The sequence below is a fragment of the Neovison vison genome, chromosome 4 (assembly GCF_020171115.1).
Source record: "Neovison vison isolate M4711 chromosome 4, ASM_NN_V1, whole genome shotgun sequence".
Classification (NCBI taxonomy): domain Eukaryota; kingdom Metazoa; phylum Chordata; class Mammalia; order Carnivora; family Mustelidae; genus Neogale; species Neogale vison.
In genome coordinates this window covers 35283620-35299579 of record NC_058094.1, presented here as the reverse complement: position 1 = coordinate 35299579, position 15960 = coordinate 35283620, and the positions used below count along the sequence as shown (strand labels likewise).

The 15960-nt window shown below is 37.0% G+C and overlaps 1 protein-coding gene across 1 annotated transcript in view; it reads right to left on the bottom strand.

Moving 5' to 3' along the window:
- RRM2B (ribonucleotide reductase regulatory TP53 inducible subunit M2B) overlaps positions 1 to 15960 on the bottom strand; it is a 40903-nt gene that overhangs the window by 11643 nt on the left and 13300 nt on the right. Inside the window, exons 3-7 of the mRNA XM_044245187.1 lie at positions 12606 to 12722; positions 11729 to 11862; positions 10763 to 10857; positions 5684 to 5817; positions 436 to 540 (exon numbers count right to left, since the gene is read on the bottom strand). Of these exons, the coding sequence (XP_044101122.1) occupies positions 436 to 540; positions 5684 to 5817; positions 10763 to 10857; positions 11729 to 11862; positions 12606 to 12722 (585 nt within the window). The remainder of the gene's footprint in view (positions 1 to 435; positions 541 to 5683; positions 5818 to 10762; positions 10858 to 11728; positions 11863 to 12605; positions 12723 to 15960) is intronic.

Here is a 15960-nt window from a genome sequence, read left to right as displayed (position 1 = left end):
ATTCATTTATTTACTAATTCTATAAACATTTAGTGAAAACTTCAAGCTAGATACCATGCTCAGTTTTGAAAATACAAAACAAACAAGAAACCGTCATTACCCTTTAGCTGAAAATCTAAAAAAAAAAAAATTAAAGCTAAAATAATTCAAATAGTTTGCTATGACATAAAACATGATAGATCAATGAGATAGAAAAAAACAGTTCCAAAACAGATTTTAGTACACGTAAAAGCTTAACATATAACATTTACTTACAAACCAAATTATAAGCTGACATGATAATTGCAATGTATCATCTGTTGGTACTGTCAGGTTGAAAATTACTGATATTTGCTTTGACCTACAAGTGGCAATTTCCTGAGTCAATTCAATATAATAATGGTACAAACATCAGAGGAAAAGAGATGTGCTAATCATACAAGCTTCCTTGTTTACCTGTTCAATTTCAACAGCATTAACAATGATCTCCCTGACCCTTTCTTCTGAAGGCTTATTTACTAAGTACTGAAACATCAGGCAGGCAAAGTCACAGTGAAGGCCCTAAAATAGAAGAAAAATACCATTGTTAAAGAATGTTTAATCACCTATTTTCACACTGTCATGTGTCAGGCATCATATAAATTAGGTTATAGGAATGCAACACAGAATTTCTGGAAGCTAGAAGGATTCATAGTACCAGGAATTACTTTCCTTCAAATCTCATTAAAATGCCAATTACAATAACCTATCATGAAAATTTTTCAGTGCCAGCAAATCTTAATTCATCAATATGAAAGATGAATTAATTAACAACAACAACAACAAATTTGTAACCAAAGTCATCTTGGAAAAGAAAACAAAGCAACAGCTGAAATGAAAATTCATTCATTTCTAATGTCTCAAAAAAATTAAGAAATGATTGAAAACAGTAAGTGTTTAAAGTAAAGGTGAAACTTAAAGAGGTGTCAAAAAGACAACATTTATATTCAATAAGAATGGCTCAAGAAAAAAACAAATTCAGTGCAATGAAAATAAGAAGAATTAAGAATGCCATTTGAAGCTATACAAAGCAGAAATGACACTGCAGATAACCATAGAAGAAAATAAACTCGTGAAATACCTTGAGAACAGAATGGTTATGCAAATGCAAGAAATGGGATAGAGCTTTAAATAAATAGAGAACAGAGCAGGGAGATCCAATGTACAATAATCAGGATTCCAAAACACAGAACAGATGGTATAAAGCTGAAAACAACAGAAGTAATTGCAAAAAGTCAAAACAAAAAAAGAAAGAGGCCAGAGACAGAGAAAGAGAATGATACAGTACCAAACAAAATTAAGCTAGAGATTATAAAATTAAGCAAGGCAGAGTCAGTGAACATTTCTAAACTACAAAGAAAAAGAAACAATTTTGTAAGCCACCAAGGGGCTAGGAGGATGAAGGAATGTACACCTTAAAGGATTACAAATCAGAGTATGCTTGTGTTTTTCTAAATAAATCAAAAAAACCAAAGGCAAATGAAAGATAAGATTCTAATCAAAGGTTGTTATTCCAAGGATTATTTTCCTATTTATCATTCCCTGAAGAAACCATCAGGAAAAAAAAAAAAAAAAAAACGCTTTGAACAGTTAATCTTAGAAGATTTGTTAGGCAAAGAATTTTCCCCAACTGGACTCAAAAGGATACTTCAAATTACCAAAGGCTGAATTTCAAATAAACTGTGAAGGCTGTTAAAGAAAGTGTTGATTAGAACTGACAGCTAGCTACCTATTACAGAGATGAGTAAATCAAAGGTAGGCACTCATATGTTAAATCAGGAAGTGAATAAAATTAATTTTGAGGTTTAGAGCAATTCCAATCAAAATCTCAACAGAATTGTTTTTAGTTAAAAGAATCTGAGACTAGAACTTATTTATTTGAACTAAAAAAAAAGGGTAATTAAGTAATGTAATAGAGGGGCCAATTATCACTACAATGGCAATCATATCACAATATATAAATGTACAAAATTAACATGTCATAGATCTTTAATTTGCATATTATATGTCAAATGTATTTCAATTAAAAATTAATCTGGAACAAACACATCAAAAAATGGGCAGAAGATATGAACAGACACTTCTCCAATCAAGACATACAAATGGCTATCAGACACATGAAAAAATGCTCATCATCATTAGCCCTCAGGGAGATTCAAATTAAAACCACATTGAGATATCACCTTACACCAGTTAGAATGGCCAAAATTAACAAAACAGGAAACAACATGTGTTGGAGAGGATGTGGAGAAAGGGGAACCCTCTTACACTGTTGGTGGGAATGCAAGTTGGTGCAGCCTCTTTGGAGAACAGTGTGGAGATTCCTCAAGAAATTAAAAATAGAGCTTCCCTACGACCCTGCAGTTGCACTCCTGGGTATTTACCCCAAAGATACAGATGTCGTGAAAAGAAGGGCCATCTGTACCCCAATGTTTATAGCAGCAATGGCCACAGTCGCCAAACTATGGAAAGAACCAAGATGCCCTTCAACGGATGAATGGATAAGGAAGATGTGGTCCATATACACTATGGAGTATTATGCCTCCATCAGAAAGGACGAATATCCAACTTTTGTAGCAACATGGATGGGACTGGAAGAGATTATGCTGAGTGAAATCAGTCAAGCAGAGAGAGTCAATTATCATATGGTTTCACTCATTTGTGGAGCATAACCAATAGCATGGAGGACAAGGGGCGTTAGAGAGTAGTAGGGAATTTGGGTAAATTGGAAGGGGAGGTGAACCATGAGAGACTATGGACTCTGAAAAACAGTCTGAGGGGTTTGAAGTGGCGGGGGGGTGGGAGGTTGGGGTACCAGGTGGTGGGTATTATAGAGGGCACGGCTTGCATGGAGCACTGGGTGTGGTGAAAAAAATAGTGAATACTGTCTTTCTGAAAATAAATAAATTGGGAGGAAAAAAAAAATTAATCTGGAAGATTAAATGGGCAGAATCTTACAATAACAGTTTTAATAGGAAAGTTATTAAATTTATCTTATTAGTTATCAAAACATAAAAAAATTACAATAATTAAAAGTGTTTAGAAGCACCTATGTGGCTCAGTTGGTTAAGTGTCCCACTCCGGATTTCGACTCAAGTCATGATCTCAGGGTTGTGAGATCAAGGCCCAAGTCAGGCTCTGCGCAGGGCACGGAACCTGCTTGAGGTTCTCTTTCTCCTTCTCCCTCTCCCTCTGCCCCTCCCCCTCCAAAAAAAAAAGGTTTTTTGGCATGAAATTTGACAGGTTGATGAAAAGAGAAAAATAGCCCCCAAACAGATTTTAGTACACTTAAAATCCTTAATATACAATAAAGAAGACATCACAAGTCAATGGAGAAGGATGGCTTACTTAACACGGAGAACTAGAAAAACTGCCCGAGTGTATGAAATAAAATTAAATTAAATTCTAATTTATCCTATACTACATTTATACCAAATTCTGTACTTTGTACTAAACAGAGCCCAACTGTATTACAGAGTAAGATGTTATAAAGTCAAAAGAAAATATATGTGATTACTTAACTACTCTCTGGAAGTGGATCACATCAATTTCAGGTTTTTGTATGTTACAAGAAAAAAACAAAATTAAAAAGCAAAGGAAAAACTGGGAAAATATTTGCAAAAATATGACAAAAATAATATTTTATATTATATTCATACAATAAATATAACTAAATGCAATAAACAACACTATTGAGAGAGCCCTAGAAGTCACTATGCACTGGGAATATACACCAACAGAAATAGAGGCAAGAGACAAGAATAGGTAAATGCAGGGCGCCTGGGTGGCTTAGTCGGTTAAGCGGCTGCCTCTGCCTGCTGCTCTGCCTACTTGTGCTCTCTCTCTCTCTGTAAAATAAATAAATACAAATAAATGCAGACCAAAAAAAATGACTAATGTCATTATGGAAAAAAAAAGTTCACTCTAAGTAGTAATCAAATAAATGCAAATAAAACCAATAATGAGGAACCATTAGCCCTCAACTTTGTCAACTATTTAAAACACAAATCCAAATTCCGGTGAGATTATGGTAAGAAAAGACATGTAAATTATGTTGCTAGGTGGGGTTTTCTATAAAACTTCTGGGAAGAAATCTGGAAATTAGTATGGATAACCTTCAAAATGATTATACATTATAATGCAGTAATTGTATTTCTAGGCAATCTAGCTTAGGAAAACAATATGAAATTGGGATAAAGCTTATCCACAAAACATATTCATTTTACATTATAGGAAAAGAAATAAGCAAAAAACTGGAAATAACCTAAATTTCCAAGTATAGAATAGTGAAACACTGTTTCATTAGAATATTATATATCTAACCAAACTACTTTTTAAAAACTCTTTCCAAAAAATGCTTGATTTAATTAAAAATGCTCACAATGTTCTGCTAAAAAAAACTCAGCTCATAAAAATATGAAAAAAGCAGAATATTTCAAATTATAAAATGCTGTTCATATATATCTACATAGGTTTAACTACAGAAAATTGTCTGAAAAGAAATACAATGAAATACTAATAGTGGTTATCTCTGTCAAGATTGAGTGATTTTATTCTCTTAATTCTCTATAATTACCACATATGACATTCATGATAAGAAATTATTAGAAACTGAAAGACATGAAACAACAAAAATTATAGAAAGCATTTTATGGCCCTTAACTTACATTTTTACACATACCAGCTCCTTTTATTTTAACAAAACCCTGTCAAGATTTATAGTTGAAGCAACTGGGGCTCAGAGAAGTTGATAACTTGACAAGGTCACTTAGAAATAAGCTGAGGGGCCAGGATTAGTGTAGCCAACACCTGTGAGCTGATGGCTGTGATGGGCTAAACCCTGAGAGGAGGAATAAAAAGTAAGACAAGGTGCCTGCACACAGGGAGCCTTGAGTCCAGCAGAGGAGAGAGGCAGGAAGTATAGTACATGTTACTGACTCTAACACAGGGACAGATTCCCCTTTCAAAGGGATACATAGAGGAAAAGTAGTCAGTTCTATCTAACTGAGTCAGGGAGTTTTGAGTTGCAACTTGTAAGAAGGTAATCAAGAAATGGGGAAAAAATGGCAGGAAGATGGAAAGGATATCGCAGGCAAAGGGAGATAAGATGTAGTTACTGGCAGGATGTGGCTGAGAAAAGGAAAAAGCAATCCGAAATGACTTTCAGATTTCAAATTGGGATGACTGGATAGAAGGTAGCACCACCGAATGAGACAAGGAAAACAGAAGAACGAATCTGGGGAGAAAGATGATGAGTTTGATTTCTGAAATATTAGGTTTGAGTTATCTGTGGAGCCTTCCAGGAGAAACTAAAATGCACTTGACAACCTGGGTTTGAAGCTCAGGAAAGAATGCGCTCAAGTTTGGATTGTTTAGGAGCATCTAAATTGTTCCTGATCCCATGGAAATTAGCCAGGAGGAGGTCACGTTCAGTGAAGGAGAGAGGCCAAGGTCAGAACCCAGGATTTGATGTATTTAAGAATGAGTGGGGAGACTGACAAATAGTAAGAAGCAGGAGAAAAGTATAATTCTTAAAAACCGAGGAAGAAATTACTTTGTGTTTTCTTTTAATTACCAGGATATCATCATTTTCCAGGGGAAAGAAAAATAAATGAACACCAAATACAAATACAAATATTAACTAGAAGAATATTTCATTCCTTACTTCATCTCTGCTGATGAGTTCATTGGAAAACGTGAGTCCAGGCATGAGACCTCTTTTCTTTAGCCAAAATATAGCAGCAAAAGATCCTGAGAAGAAAATCCCTTCTACAGCAGCAAAAGCTACCACTCTTTCCCCTGGGGGACATAAAATAGTTTTATTTTCTGAAATATCACATCCTGTAAACATTTTCAAGCTCACATCTATAAAATACACATATTTTTACATATATATTTATATCACAACTATTTTGCCAAAAATCAAAATTAACAAACTAGTGCCACGGCCAAGGGTCTTCAGAGGAGGAAATATGCCACTTGTACCTACTACAGAAGAAAGGTATGTAGGTATGTCTACTTTAAATCTTATGTCAGGGACGCCTGGGTGGCTCAGTGGGTTAAAGCCTCCGCCTTTGGCTTGGGTCATGATCCCAGGATTCTGGGATTGAGCCCTGCATTGGGCTCTCTACTCAGCGGAGAGCCTGCTTCCTCCTCTCTCTGCCTGCCTCTTTGCCTCCTCCTGGCAATAAATAAATCAATAAATCAATAAATCTCTGCTGAGCCCGTTTTTTTGTTTTTTTTTTTTTTGTTTTTTTTTGCATGTACAGTTGATCCTTGAACAACATGGAGGTTAGGGATGCTAAGATCCTGTGCAGTTAAAAATCCATTTACAACTTTTGATTCTCCCAAAACCTAGCTACTAATAACATACTGTTGACTGGAAGCCTTACAGATAAGTAAACACATATATTTTGTGTTATATGTATTATATACTGTATTCTCACAATAAAACAAAAGAAAATTTTATTAAGGAATTTATAAGAAAGAGAAAATACATTTACAGTACTGTACTATATTTATCAAAAAAATCTGCATATAAGTGGGCCCACATAGGTCAACCCATGTTGTTCAAGAGTCAACTGTAATGGGAAATGTTTATTCTTTTTTTTTTCCAAAGGTTTACACATTAGCCTATTTGTTTTGCTGATTACTAACACTTGTCCAAGTAAGCCAGTCAGACTCTCTTTTAACTTTCTGACCCCTTTCACTAATTTCTTCTGACCCCTACCCTTCACCTCTTACAACCACAATCTATTGTATCCATGAGCTTAGATTTTAGTTTTTAGTTTTGTTCTTATATAAGAGAGATCAGACAGTATTTGTCTTTCTTCGTCTGCTTTATTTCACTTAGCATAATGCCCTCACGTCCATCCATGTTGTTGCAAATGGTGACATTTCATTGTGTTTTTATGGCTAATATGCCATTATTACACACACACACACACATACATACACACACCCCTCACATTTTCTTTATCTATTCATCCATTGATGGGCACTTAGGTTGTTTCCATATCTTGGCTATTATAAATAATGCTGCAGTGAACATGGGAGTGCATATATCTTTCTGAGTTCATGTTTTAATTTTCTTCAAATACCCAGAAGAGAAACTGCTGGATCATATGGTAGTTCTATTTTTAATTTTTTGAAGAACTTCCATACTGGTTTCGCCAGTGACTCTACTAATGTATATTCCCACTAACAGTGCACAAGGGTTCCCTTTTGTCCACATTCTCATGGACGCTTGTTATCTTTCAATAACAGGCATTCTAACAGGTGGTTTTGATTTATAGATCCCTGTGGTTTAATGATGTTCAGCATCTTTTCATGTGTCTGTTGGCCATCTGTATATATTTTTTGGGAAAATATCCAGTCAGATCTTCTCATTTTAATTTTTTTTTTTGCTATTGGATAATATATGTTCTTTATATATTTTTGATATTAGCCCCTTATCAGATACCAGTAGATTGCTTTTTCATTTTGTTGATGGTTTCCTTTGCTTTGCAGAAGGTTTTAGTTTGATGTAGTCCCACTTGTTTATTTTTGCTTCTGTTATTTTGCTGTTGGTATTTCAAAATATCATCACCAAGACCTGTATCAAAGAGTTTACCACTTATGTTTTCTTTTGGAAGCTTAAGGGTTTTGGGTCATACATTCAAATCTTTAATCTGGTTTTTTTTTTTTTTTAAAGATTTTATTTATTTATTTGACAGACAGAGAGGCAGGCAGAGAGAGGGAGAGGAGGAAGCAGGCTCCCTGCAGAGCAGAGAGCCCGATGCGGGACTCGATCCCAGGACGCTGAGATCATGACCTGAGCTGAAGGCAGCAGCTTAACCCACTGAGCCACCCAGGCACCCCCTTTAATCTGTTTTGAGTTAATTTTTGTGTATGGTATAAGTTGTAATTTAGTTTCATTCTTTGGCTTTTAGTCGTCCACTTTTCTTAATACTATTTATCAAAGGGACTGTCTTTTCCCCACTGTACATTCTTGGCTCCTTTGTCATAAATTAATTGACCATATATGCATGGGTTTTATTTCTGGGCTATTCTGTTCCATTGATTTACGTGTCTGTTTTTTACACCAATACAATACTGGTTTGATTACTGTAGCTTTGTAAGATAGTTTGAAATCAGGGATTTTGATGATGTTTTGTTCTTTCTCAAGATTGTTTGCCTATTTGGGATTTTTTTGTGGTTTCATATAAATTTTAGAATTATTTTTTCTATTTCTTTGAAAAAATGCTATTGGGATTTTGACAGAGATTGCATTTAATCTAAATTGTTTTGAGTATCATGGATATTTTAGCAATATTGATTCTTTCAATCTCTGAGCATGGAATATCTTTCTATTTATTTGTGTCTTCAATTTCTTTCATTAATGTCTTAGAGTTTTCAATACACAGGTTTCCATTTCCTTGGTTAAATGTATTTCTAGGTATTTTATTCTTGTTGGTGCAATTGTAAATGGGTTTGAGTTCTCTTTCTGATAGTTATTATCATACAGAAACACAACAGATTTTTGCATACTAATTTTGCATCCTGCAACTTCAATGAATAGTTTTTTTCATGGAGTCTTTAGGGTTTTCTATATACATACACACATATATATATATGTGTCATGTCATCTGCAAACAGTGAGTTTTACTTCTTCCTCTCCAATTTAGATGTCTTTTTTCCCCCTTGCCTCTATTGCTCCAGCTAGGACTTCTAATACTGTGTTGAATGAAAGTGGTGAAAGTGGGCATCTTGTCTTGCTCCTGATCTTGAGGAAAGGCTTTCAGCTTTTCACAATGGAGTATAATGTTAGCTCTGAGTTTGTCATATATGGCCTTATCATGTTAAGGTATATTTCCTCTATACTTGCTTTTTTGGGAGTTTTTAATCATAAATGGATACCAAATTTTGTCCACTGCTTTTTCTGCATCTGCAGCATGGTCTGCCTTGAGAGCGAGCAATACGGAGAATTAACCTGGAGCCCTGCTGTTGTCACACGGTGACAGCTACCCTCCTCTTCTTTCTCTCTGGGAATCTGTGAAATACATGCCAACTGCAAGACTGTTCATCATTTTCCATTGGTACCTATCCATACTATTTTCAATGCATATTGAACACCTTAATATTTCTCTCCTTCTTCCTTTAAAGCCAGTGTTTCTTAAACCACTTAAAAGAAAATCAGCTGCGTATAAAATGCAGATTCCTCAGTCCTACCTGGGCCTCCTAAATCACTCTCTGGTGAGGACCAGGATTCTGAAGGGTTTTCTGCAAACTCTCGCATAATTTTTACACATACTAAGAACCATCACTTTTCTTATTCTTGAAGTGAACTGAAGGTAATGAAAATATATTTGTTTCTTCCCTGATATATAACAGGCCTGTCCCATACCTTACTCTACATTACTGGTTCTCAACGTGTGGTCCTGGGGGTCCCTGGAAATCCACAGACTGAGGAGGTCTACGGGGTCAAAACTATTTTCATTAAAAATGCCAAGTCACTATTTATTTTTTTTACTACCTTTCTTGCATGAGTGTACAGTGGTTATTTCCAGAGGCTACATGACATATCCACAATAATCTGAGAAGCCTACTAAAATAATCTTCCCTTTTCTAATTACTTATCTGAGTAATACTGGATTTTCTTCATAACTATAAAGGAAACTACAACAATATTCTGCAACAAATTAAATGTGGAACCAGATACAATCCAGTTGTCTTCTATTAAGTCAGACATTTAAAAGGTTTGCAAAATCCGGGGGAGAGAGGAAGTAGTGTTTTTTTCATAAATACATGTTATTTATAATAAAATATAATGGTTTTTTTCTGTTGCTTTTAAATGCATTAATAATTATTTAAGTTGCTCTGTTTTATGTCTAATATAGAAATGTCAATAATCCACACCAATAGGAGAGTCCTATTTTTTAAGAGTCCTTATTTTTAAGAGTACAAAGAAGTCCTGAGACCAAAAATTTTGAGACTTGCTTCCCCCATAATGAATAAAACCAGAAAATAAAGACCACTAATTATGAAATAGATAAGTATGAGACAGGTACTCAGAGCTATTCAAATGAAGGATCTGAATATTTTAATTAAATTAAGTAAATACTTATTGAGCAACTATTATGTGATAGTTTTTCAGAAACTACATATTTGTTCCCTGAAAAAAATGTGACTTTGACTTGCTTTTATTCCCTTAAACATTCATGAAATCAGAGACAAACTGTGATTGCTATAATATTCTTGTCAGATTCCATGTGACTTTTTTTTTTTAAAGATTTTATTTATTTATTTGACAGAGAGAGATCACAAGTAGGCAGAGAGGCAGGCAGAGAGAGAGAGGAGGAAGCAGACTCCCTGCTGAGCAGAGAGCCCGATGCGGGACTCGATCCCAGGACCCTGAGATCATGACCTGAGCTGAAGGCAGCGGCTTAACCCACTGAGCCACCCAGGCGCCCCCATGTGACTTTTATTTACCTATAATTATGTAGTGACATCTTAACCTTTCAACTTTCAACTTACTAAACAAAACAGGTAACAGCTTTAGATTATTTTACTACTGGTTTCTAATCATTAGGAGTAAAGATTTTACTAAAGGTGTACATGGAACATTTGTACTCCTTTTCCATTCTGGGACTTCAATTATACCTGATAATCACACCACATAAAAAGTGTTATGTCAAAAAAAAAAAAAAAAAAGTGTTATGTCAACTGAGGCAAACGTGATCATTTTTAAATTAAAACTACTTACCAAAAGTAGATTTTCTATCTTCTATCCATCGTAAGGCCCAGTCTGCTTTTTTCTTAACATATGGCATTGTTTCAATTGCATTAAATAAAAATTCTCTGTAAAAACAAAAGAATGGAAAAGTTATTCATCTGTCTTTCTTTTTTTTTTTTTTAAAGATTTTATTTATTTATTTGCCAGAGACAGAGGGAGAGAGAGCGAGCGAGCGGGTGAGCACAGGCAGACAAAGAGGCAGGCAGAGGCAGAGGGAGAAGCAGGCTCCCTGCCGAGCAAGAAGCCCGATGTGGGACTCGATCCCAGGACCCTGGGATCATGACCTGAGCTGAAGGCAGCTGCCCAACCAACTGAGCCACCCAGGCGTCCCTATTCATCTGTCTTTCTTAATCAGAAAAAAATTTCATTAGTTTAATCGTCTATAAAAATTGCAACCATATCTGCCATTTTTCTGTATTTTTGCATGTCTACAAAGTATAGAAATAAAACTAAAAATTCAAATTAGTGATTTGACTCTGGTTTGATATAAAATTGACTAAAGTCAATACTCAATTTCTAAAGAGCATGCATTATTAAGCAGTTTTTAAAGATATAATACCCAGAGGCACCTGGGTGGCTCAGTGGGTTAAAGCCTCTGCCTTCGGCTCAGGTCATGATCCCAGGGTCCTGGGATCAAGACCCACATCGGGCTCTCTGCTTAGCAGGGAGCCTGCTTCCTCCTCTCTCCCTGCCTGCTTCTCTGCCTACTTGTGATCACTATCTGTCAAATAAATAAATAAAATCTTTAAAAAAAAAAAAGATATAATACCCAAAGATGAACTGGTTCTATACAAGTTTTTTTAACCTAACACATTATTAAGCAATAGAAATCATCTGAATAATCTTTCCCTACCATTTGCTTTTGGAGTAAATTCTGCTCTTAACATAAGCAACAGCATAAACCTTTGCAAATAAAATAAAAATAAAATGTAATACCTTTTCTTGGGATCTCTGATGTAAGTGTCTATTAGCAAACTGTACATCTCTGAGTGAACATTCTCGATGAGAATCTGAAAGCCATAGAAACAGCGAGCCTCTGGAACCTGTACCTCCTGACTAAAGCGCTCCACCTACAAAAATAAGGGAAACATATCCAATTCTGTGACCTCTCATAAACATTGCAAATCAGAACCTGGACATTATCACTTAAAAATTACCTGCCATGCCACAAACAGGTTAGACAGAATTTATGGACTATTTTAAGCAGTATTATCCATCAATCCTCCCCAATAAATTAGTTGCATAATGTACCCTTAAGCAATTATATGAATTGACCTAATAGGTGGAGGTACTTCCTACAAAGCCAAGTAAATTTCAAAGAACAGCTATCAAAAATTGACCCTAAGTCTTTATTTTCCTCAACAGAAGACCAACAGATTGAAGCCTCTTCTAATTCATGGTCAAAGTTTGTATCTTTCTAATTCTCTTTAACAAGAAAGCAGGCCTCCTTGCCAATCACAATACAAGTTAAAAATGGGGAGCCAGAATGCAATGCTTCAAGATAGAGCTCCAGAAAGGTTATTAAGGTACAGGCTCTCCATTAAGATTACTATCAAAAGGTAAAATGGAACTCATGTCTATGCATTGTAAGTAGTTTTGATGGGCACGAGATGCTTGATTTCATGATATTTTGCTGGTCAAATGGGAGAAATGCATTCTTTTCTTTGACACTTCATCAGAAAAATATCTTTGAAAGTTAAGCTATATCTAGTTCATTTCCTGGAAGTCATTTTTCAGCCTTAGTCTAATTGTCTTACTGCCATTATAATCATTTAGCTGCTGAATGGGAACAGAAATACAACAAAAATCTTACCAAATTTTCATTCACAATTCCATCACTGGCTGCAAAAAAGGCTAATATGTGAGAGATAAAATACTTCTCCTCTGATTTAAGCTTGTTCCAGTGAGGGAGATCTTTTGATAAGTCAACCTGAAATAAGAAGATTTTCAAAATGTTTACTTAAGTGTTTAATTCTTCTTAAACTGTTTGGATAACTAACTTCCATCTCAAAGTTAGGGAGGGACAAGTCATTAGCAGTAATATGTGAAAGTGGAAAAGATGTTAATATTGCTACTTTAAGGATAAGGATATAGACTGAATGTTCACGTCCCCCACCCCCTCAACCAAATTCATGTATTTGAAACTAATGCCCAGTGTGATGGTACTTGGAGGTGGATGGAATCTTTGGCAGGTGATTGGATCGTGCAGGTGGAGCCCTCGTGAATGGGATTAGTACCCTTATAAAAGAGTCCTCAGAGAACTTCCTCAACCTTTCTGCCATACGAAAACACAGAAAGTTAACAGCTATCACTGAACCAGGAACCGGGACCTCACCAGACACCAAATCTGCCAGAGACTTATCTTGGAATTCCCAGCCTCTAGAACTGTGAGAAATTAAATTCTCCTGTTTGTAAGCCATCCAGTCTATGGTATCATAGCAACCCAAATTGACTAAGACTATTACAAAGGAACACAATAAAAGAAAAGCATTTTGAAGGACTCTACTCTGGCTAACTGAGGCAGAATAAATTAATAACTTTCAGCAGCCATTGCTTTAACATGATATGTTACACTTAGTGTCGTGTTGGATTAGCTACCTATTCAGCAATAGTAGCTACTACTTTACTGCCAGCTAATCTAGTTTTATACCCGAAAATAATATCAGGCATGTAACAACCCAGGTTTTAAAGCAATTTACTGGTATGGCTTCCTCTGGGAATAGAAATATTTTTGAAAATGGGGGGGCCTCTGGATGGCTCAGTCAGTTGGGCATCTGACTTCAGCTGTGGTCATGATCTCAGGGCTCTGGGATGGATGGTATTTAAATGTATCTTATAGATATTATTTTGTCTTAAGAAGATTCTGAAGTATTTTTCACAATAACTTCATAAACATTTAAAATATATAGCTGTCCTTTGTCCTTTTATTTATTCTAACAAAGCCCTAATTTCTTTAACCACTCCAAAAAGGATTGTTTCATTATTTGTGCTCTTTTTTGAAATTCTTTTTCCTGTCACTTTATTCTTTAAATGTCTACTGAGTACCTACTACATTCCAGACACTATAATAAGTATTGGAGAGGAACCCTGGGTGGCTCAATTGGCTAAGCATCTGACTCTTGATTTTAACTCAGGTCATGATCTCACGGTGGTGAGATCGAGCCCCACACTGGCCTCCATGCTCAGTGGGTAGTCTGCTTGAGATTATCCCTCTCCTTCTGTCCCCCACTGACCTCCCGCTCTCCCTCTTTCAAATAAATAAATAAATAAATAAATAAATAAATCTTTTAGAAAAAATAAGTGTTGGAGATAGAATGGGTTTGAGGGGTATACTTGTATGTATCTTTTAAAACACGCAAGCTAAATATCAGATCCTAATCTCTTAAGAGTTCAACTCAGGATTAACTGAAGGACACCTTCCTAGTTTTTATGTGTTTTACTCCTGATATTAAATTTTATATTGTAATATGCTCACTCTTAAATATTAAACTTACCTCTTCGAACATTCAACTTCAAAATATTTCATTTATACTACACTGGTTATCTCCCATTCTTAAAACGTAAACCATCCTTCCCAGTTTTATCTCCTTTGGACAAATTCTCAATTTCACTTTCTAAATATTGATTCCAAACTGCTGGTTATTAGAATTGCCTGGTAGCTTCAAAATAAAAAATCCAAAACCCTAGACTTTTTTCTTCTGAATCAAGTTTTCTGATGATCAGCCATATTTAGGAATAAAGCTAAACCACAGATAAAACAATGAAGTCTAAAGTTGACATAATTTGTTTAGAGGAAAAATATGTGGCACTATATGTGTTTGACTTCCTTTTAAAATGTATATTTAAATAAACAAAATATGTACCAACCTGTGTATTTTAATTTTTTAATTAGTATTTCTTAGTCATAATACAACACGTGTTACATTTGCTAAAAGATTCAAGTAATTTTCAAATGAATTTTAAGAAACTCAAGTATCGGGGGGGGGGGACAAGATGGCGGGGTACTAGGAAGAGGCGTCTTTTCAGCTGGTACCCCAAAGTGAGCTGATTACCTACCAAAGAACTCTGATCACCCATGAAATCAGCCTGAGATCAGAATTATACACGTCTGGATCTCTACAGGGGCAGAAGACGCCAGTGAGCAGGTAAAGCGGAATGGGAACAGCGGACTGAGATCGGAAGATAAACAAAAGGGGGAGGGAGCCACCAGAGGCGACCGGTGGGAAAGTAATACCCCGATACGAGCGAGAGTGCCCTGCGTCTGGGGACCAGCATTAACTCGGAGACTGGTTGAAAGCACTCCAAAAGAGCAAAGGATCGCGGGGGCAAACTGTGGGAATCGGGGCGGCTAGGGACAGGGGCTTAAGTCCCCGGTCCCAGACGGCCTCCCCGGCGCGGAGGCAGAGAGAGTGCGGCGGGGAAACCGGCTCCTGGTCCCTAAGCCGCCAGCGTGCCCCAGAGCGCGGGGTTCCGGCTCCTGTGAGGGGATGGGAGCCGGTCTGCAGAACGCGCGCTAGCCCTACCACAAAGCTTGAGATGCGCGTGCACGTCGCTCCAGCTCTCCTGGGTTTCTAAGGCCCTGGGGCGCTTCTAGACCCGGGCCATTGTTTCAAAGTGTAAGCCTCGCGCCCGCGAAACTCTTCCCCGGACAGAGGCGCGCAAAAGCCCAGCCTGCGGCTTACGGACCAGCGCCCCGTTCTCAGTGCCCCAGACGCGCGCCCGACCCACAGCCGCCTCTGAAAAGAGGTGCGCGCAAGCCGGGCACTCCCAGCCCCGGCCAGCGGCAAAATCTCAGTGTGCGATCGCTGCTTGGAACCTCTCTGGCGGTCAGGAGCTCCCAGACAGCCGCCACTGCCTTGGCTTTGGGGACGAGCAAAAGATCCTGCGCCCCCAGGGTCTTTAACTTGGAACCTGCACTGCCAGCATCCAAGGGGGAATTTATTCAGCTTCTGCACCCAGACTGAGGCTTCTGAGACGGAGATCAGGAAGTGTTCCAGGGTGCACCTTGACTGCACCAGAGTTGATACATCCAGCTACATCTGTTCAGTCTTCTCCCACCAAAATGACTAGGAGGAGGAATGCCCAACAGAAGAAAAATACAGAGGATGGACCTTCCACAACAGAGCTAACGGCTATCAACATAGACAATATGTCGGAAAGAGAATTCA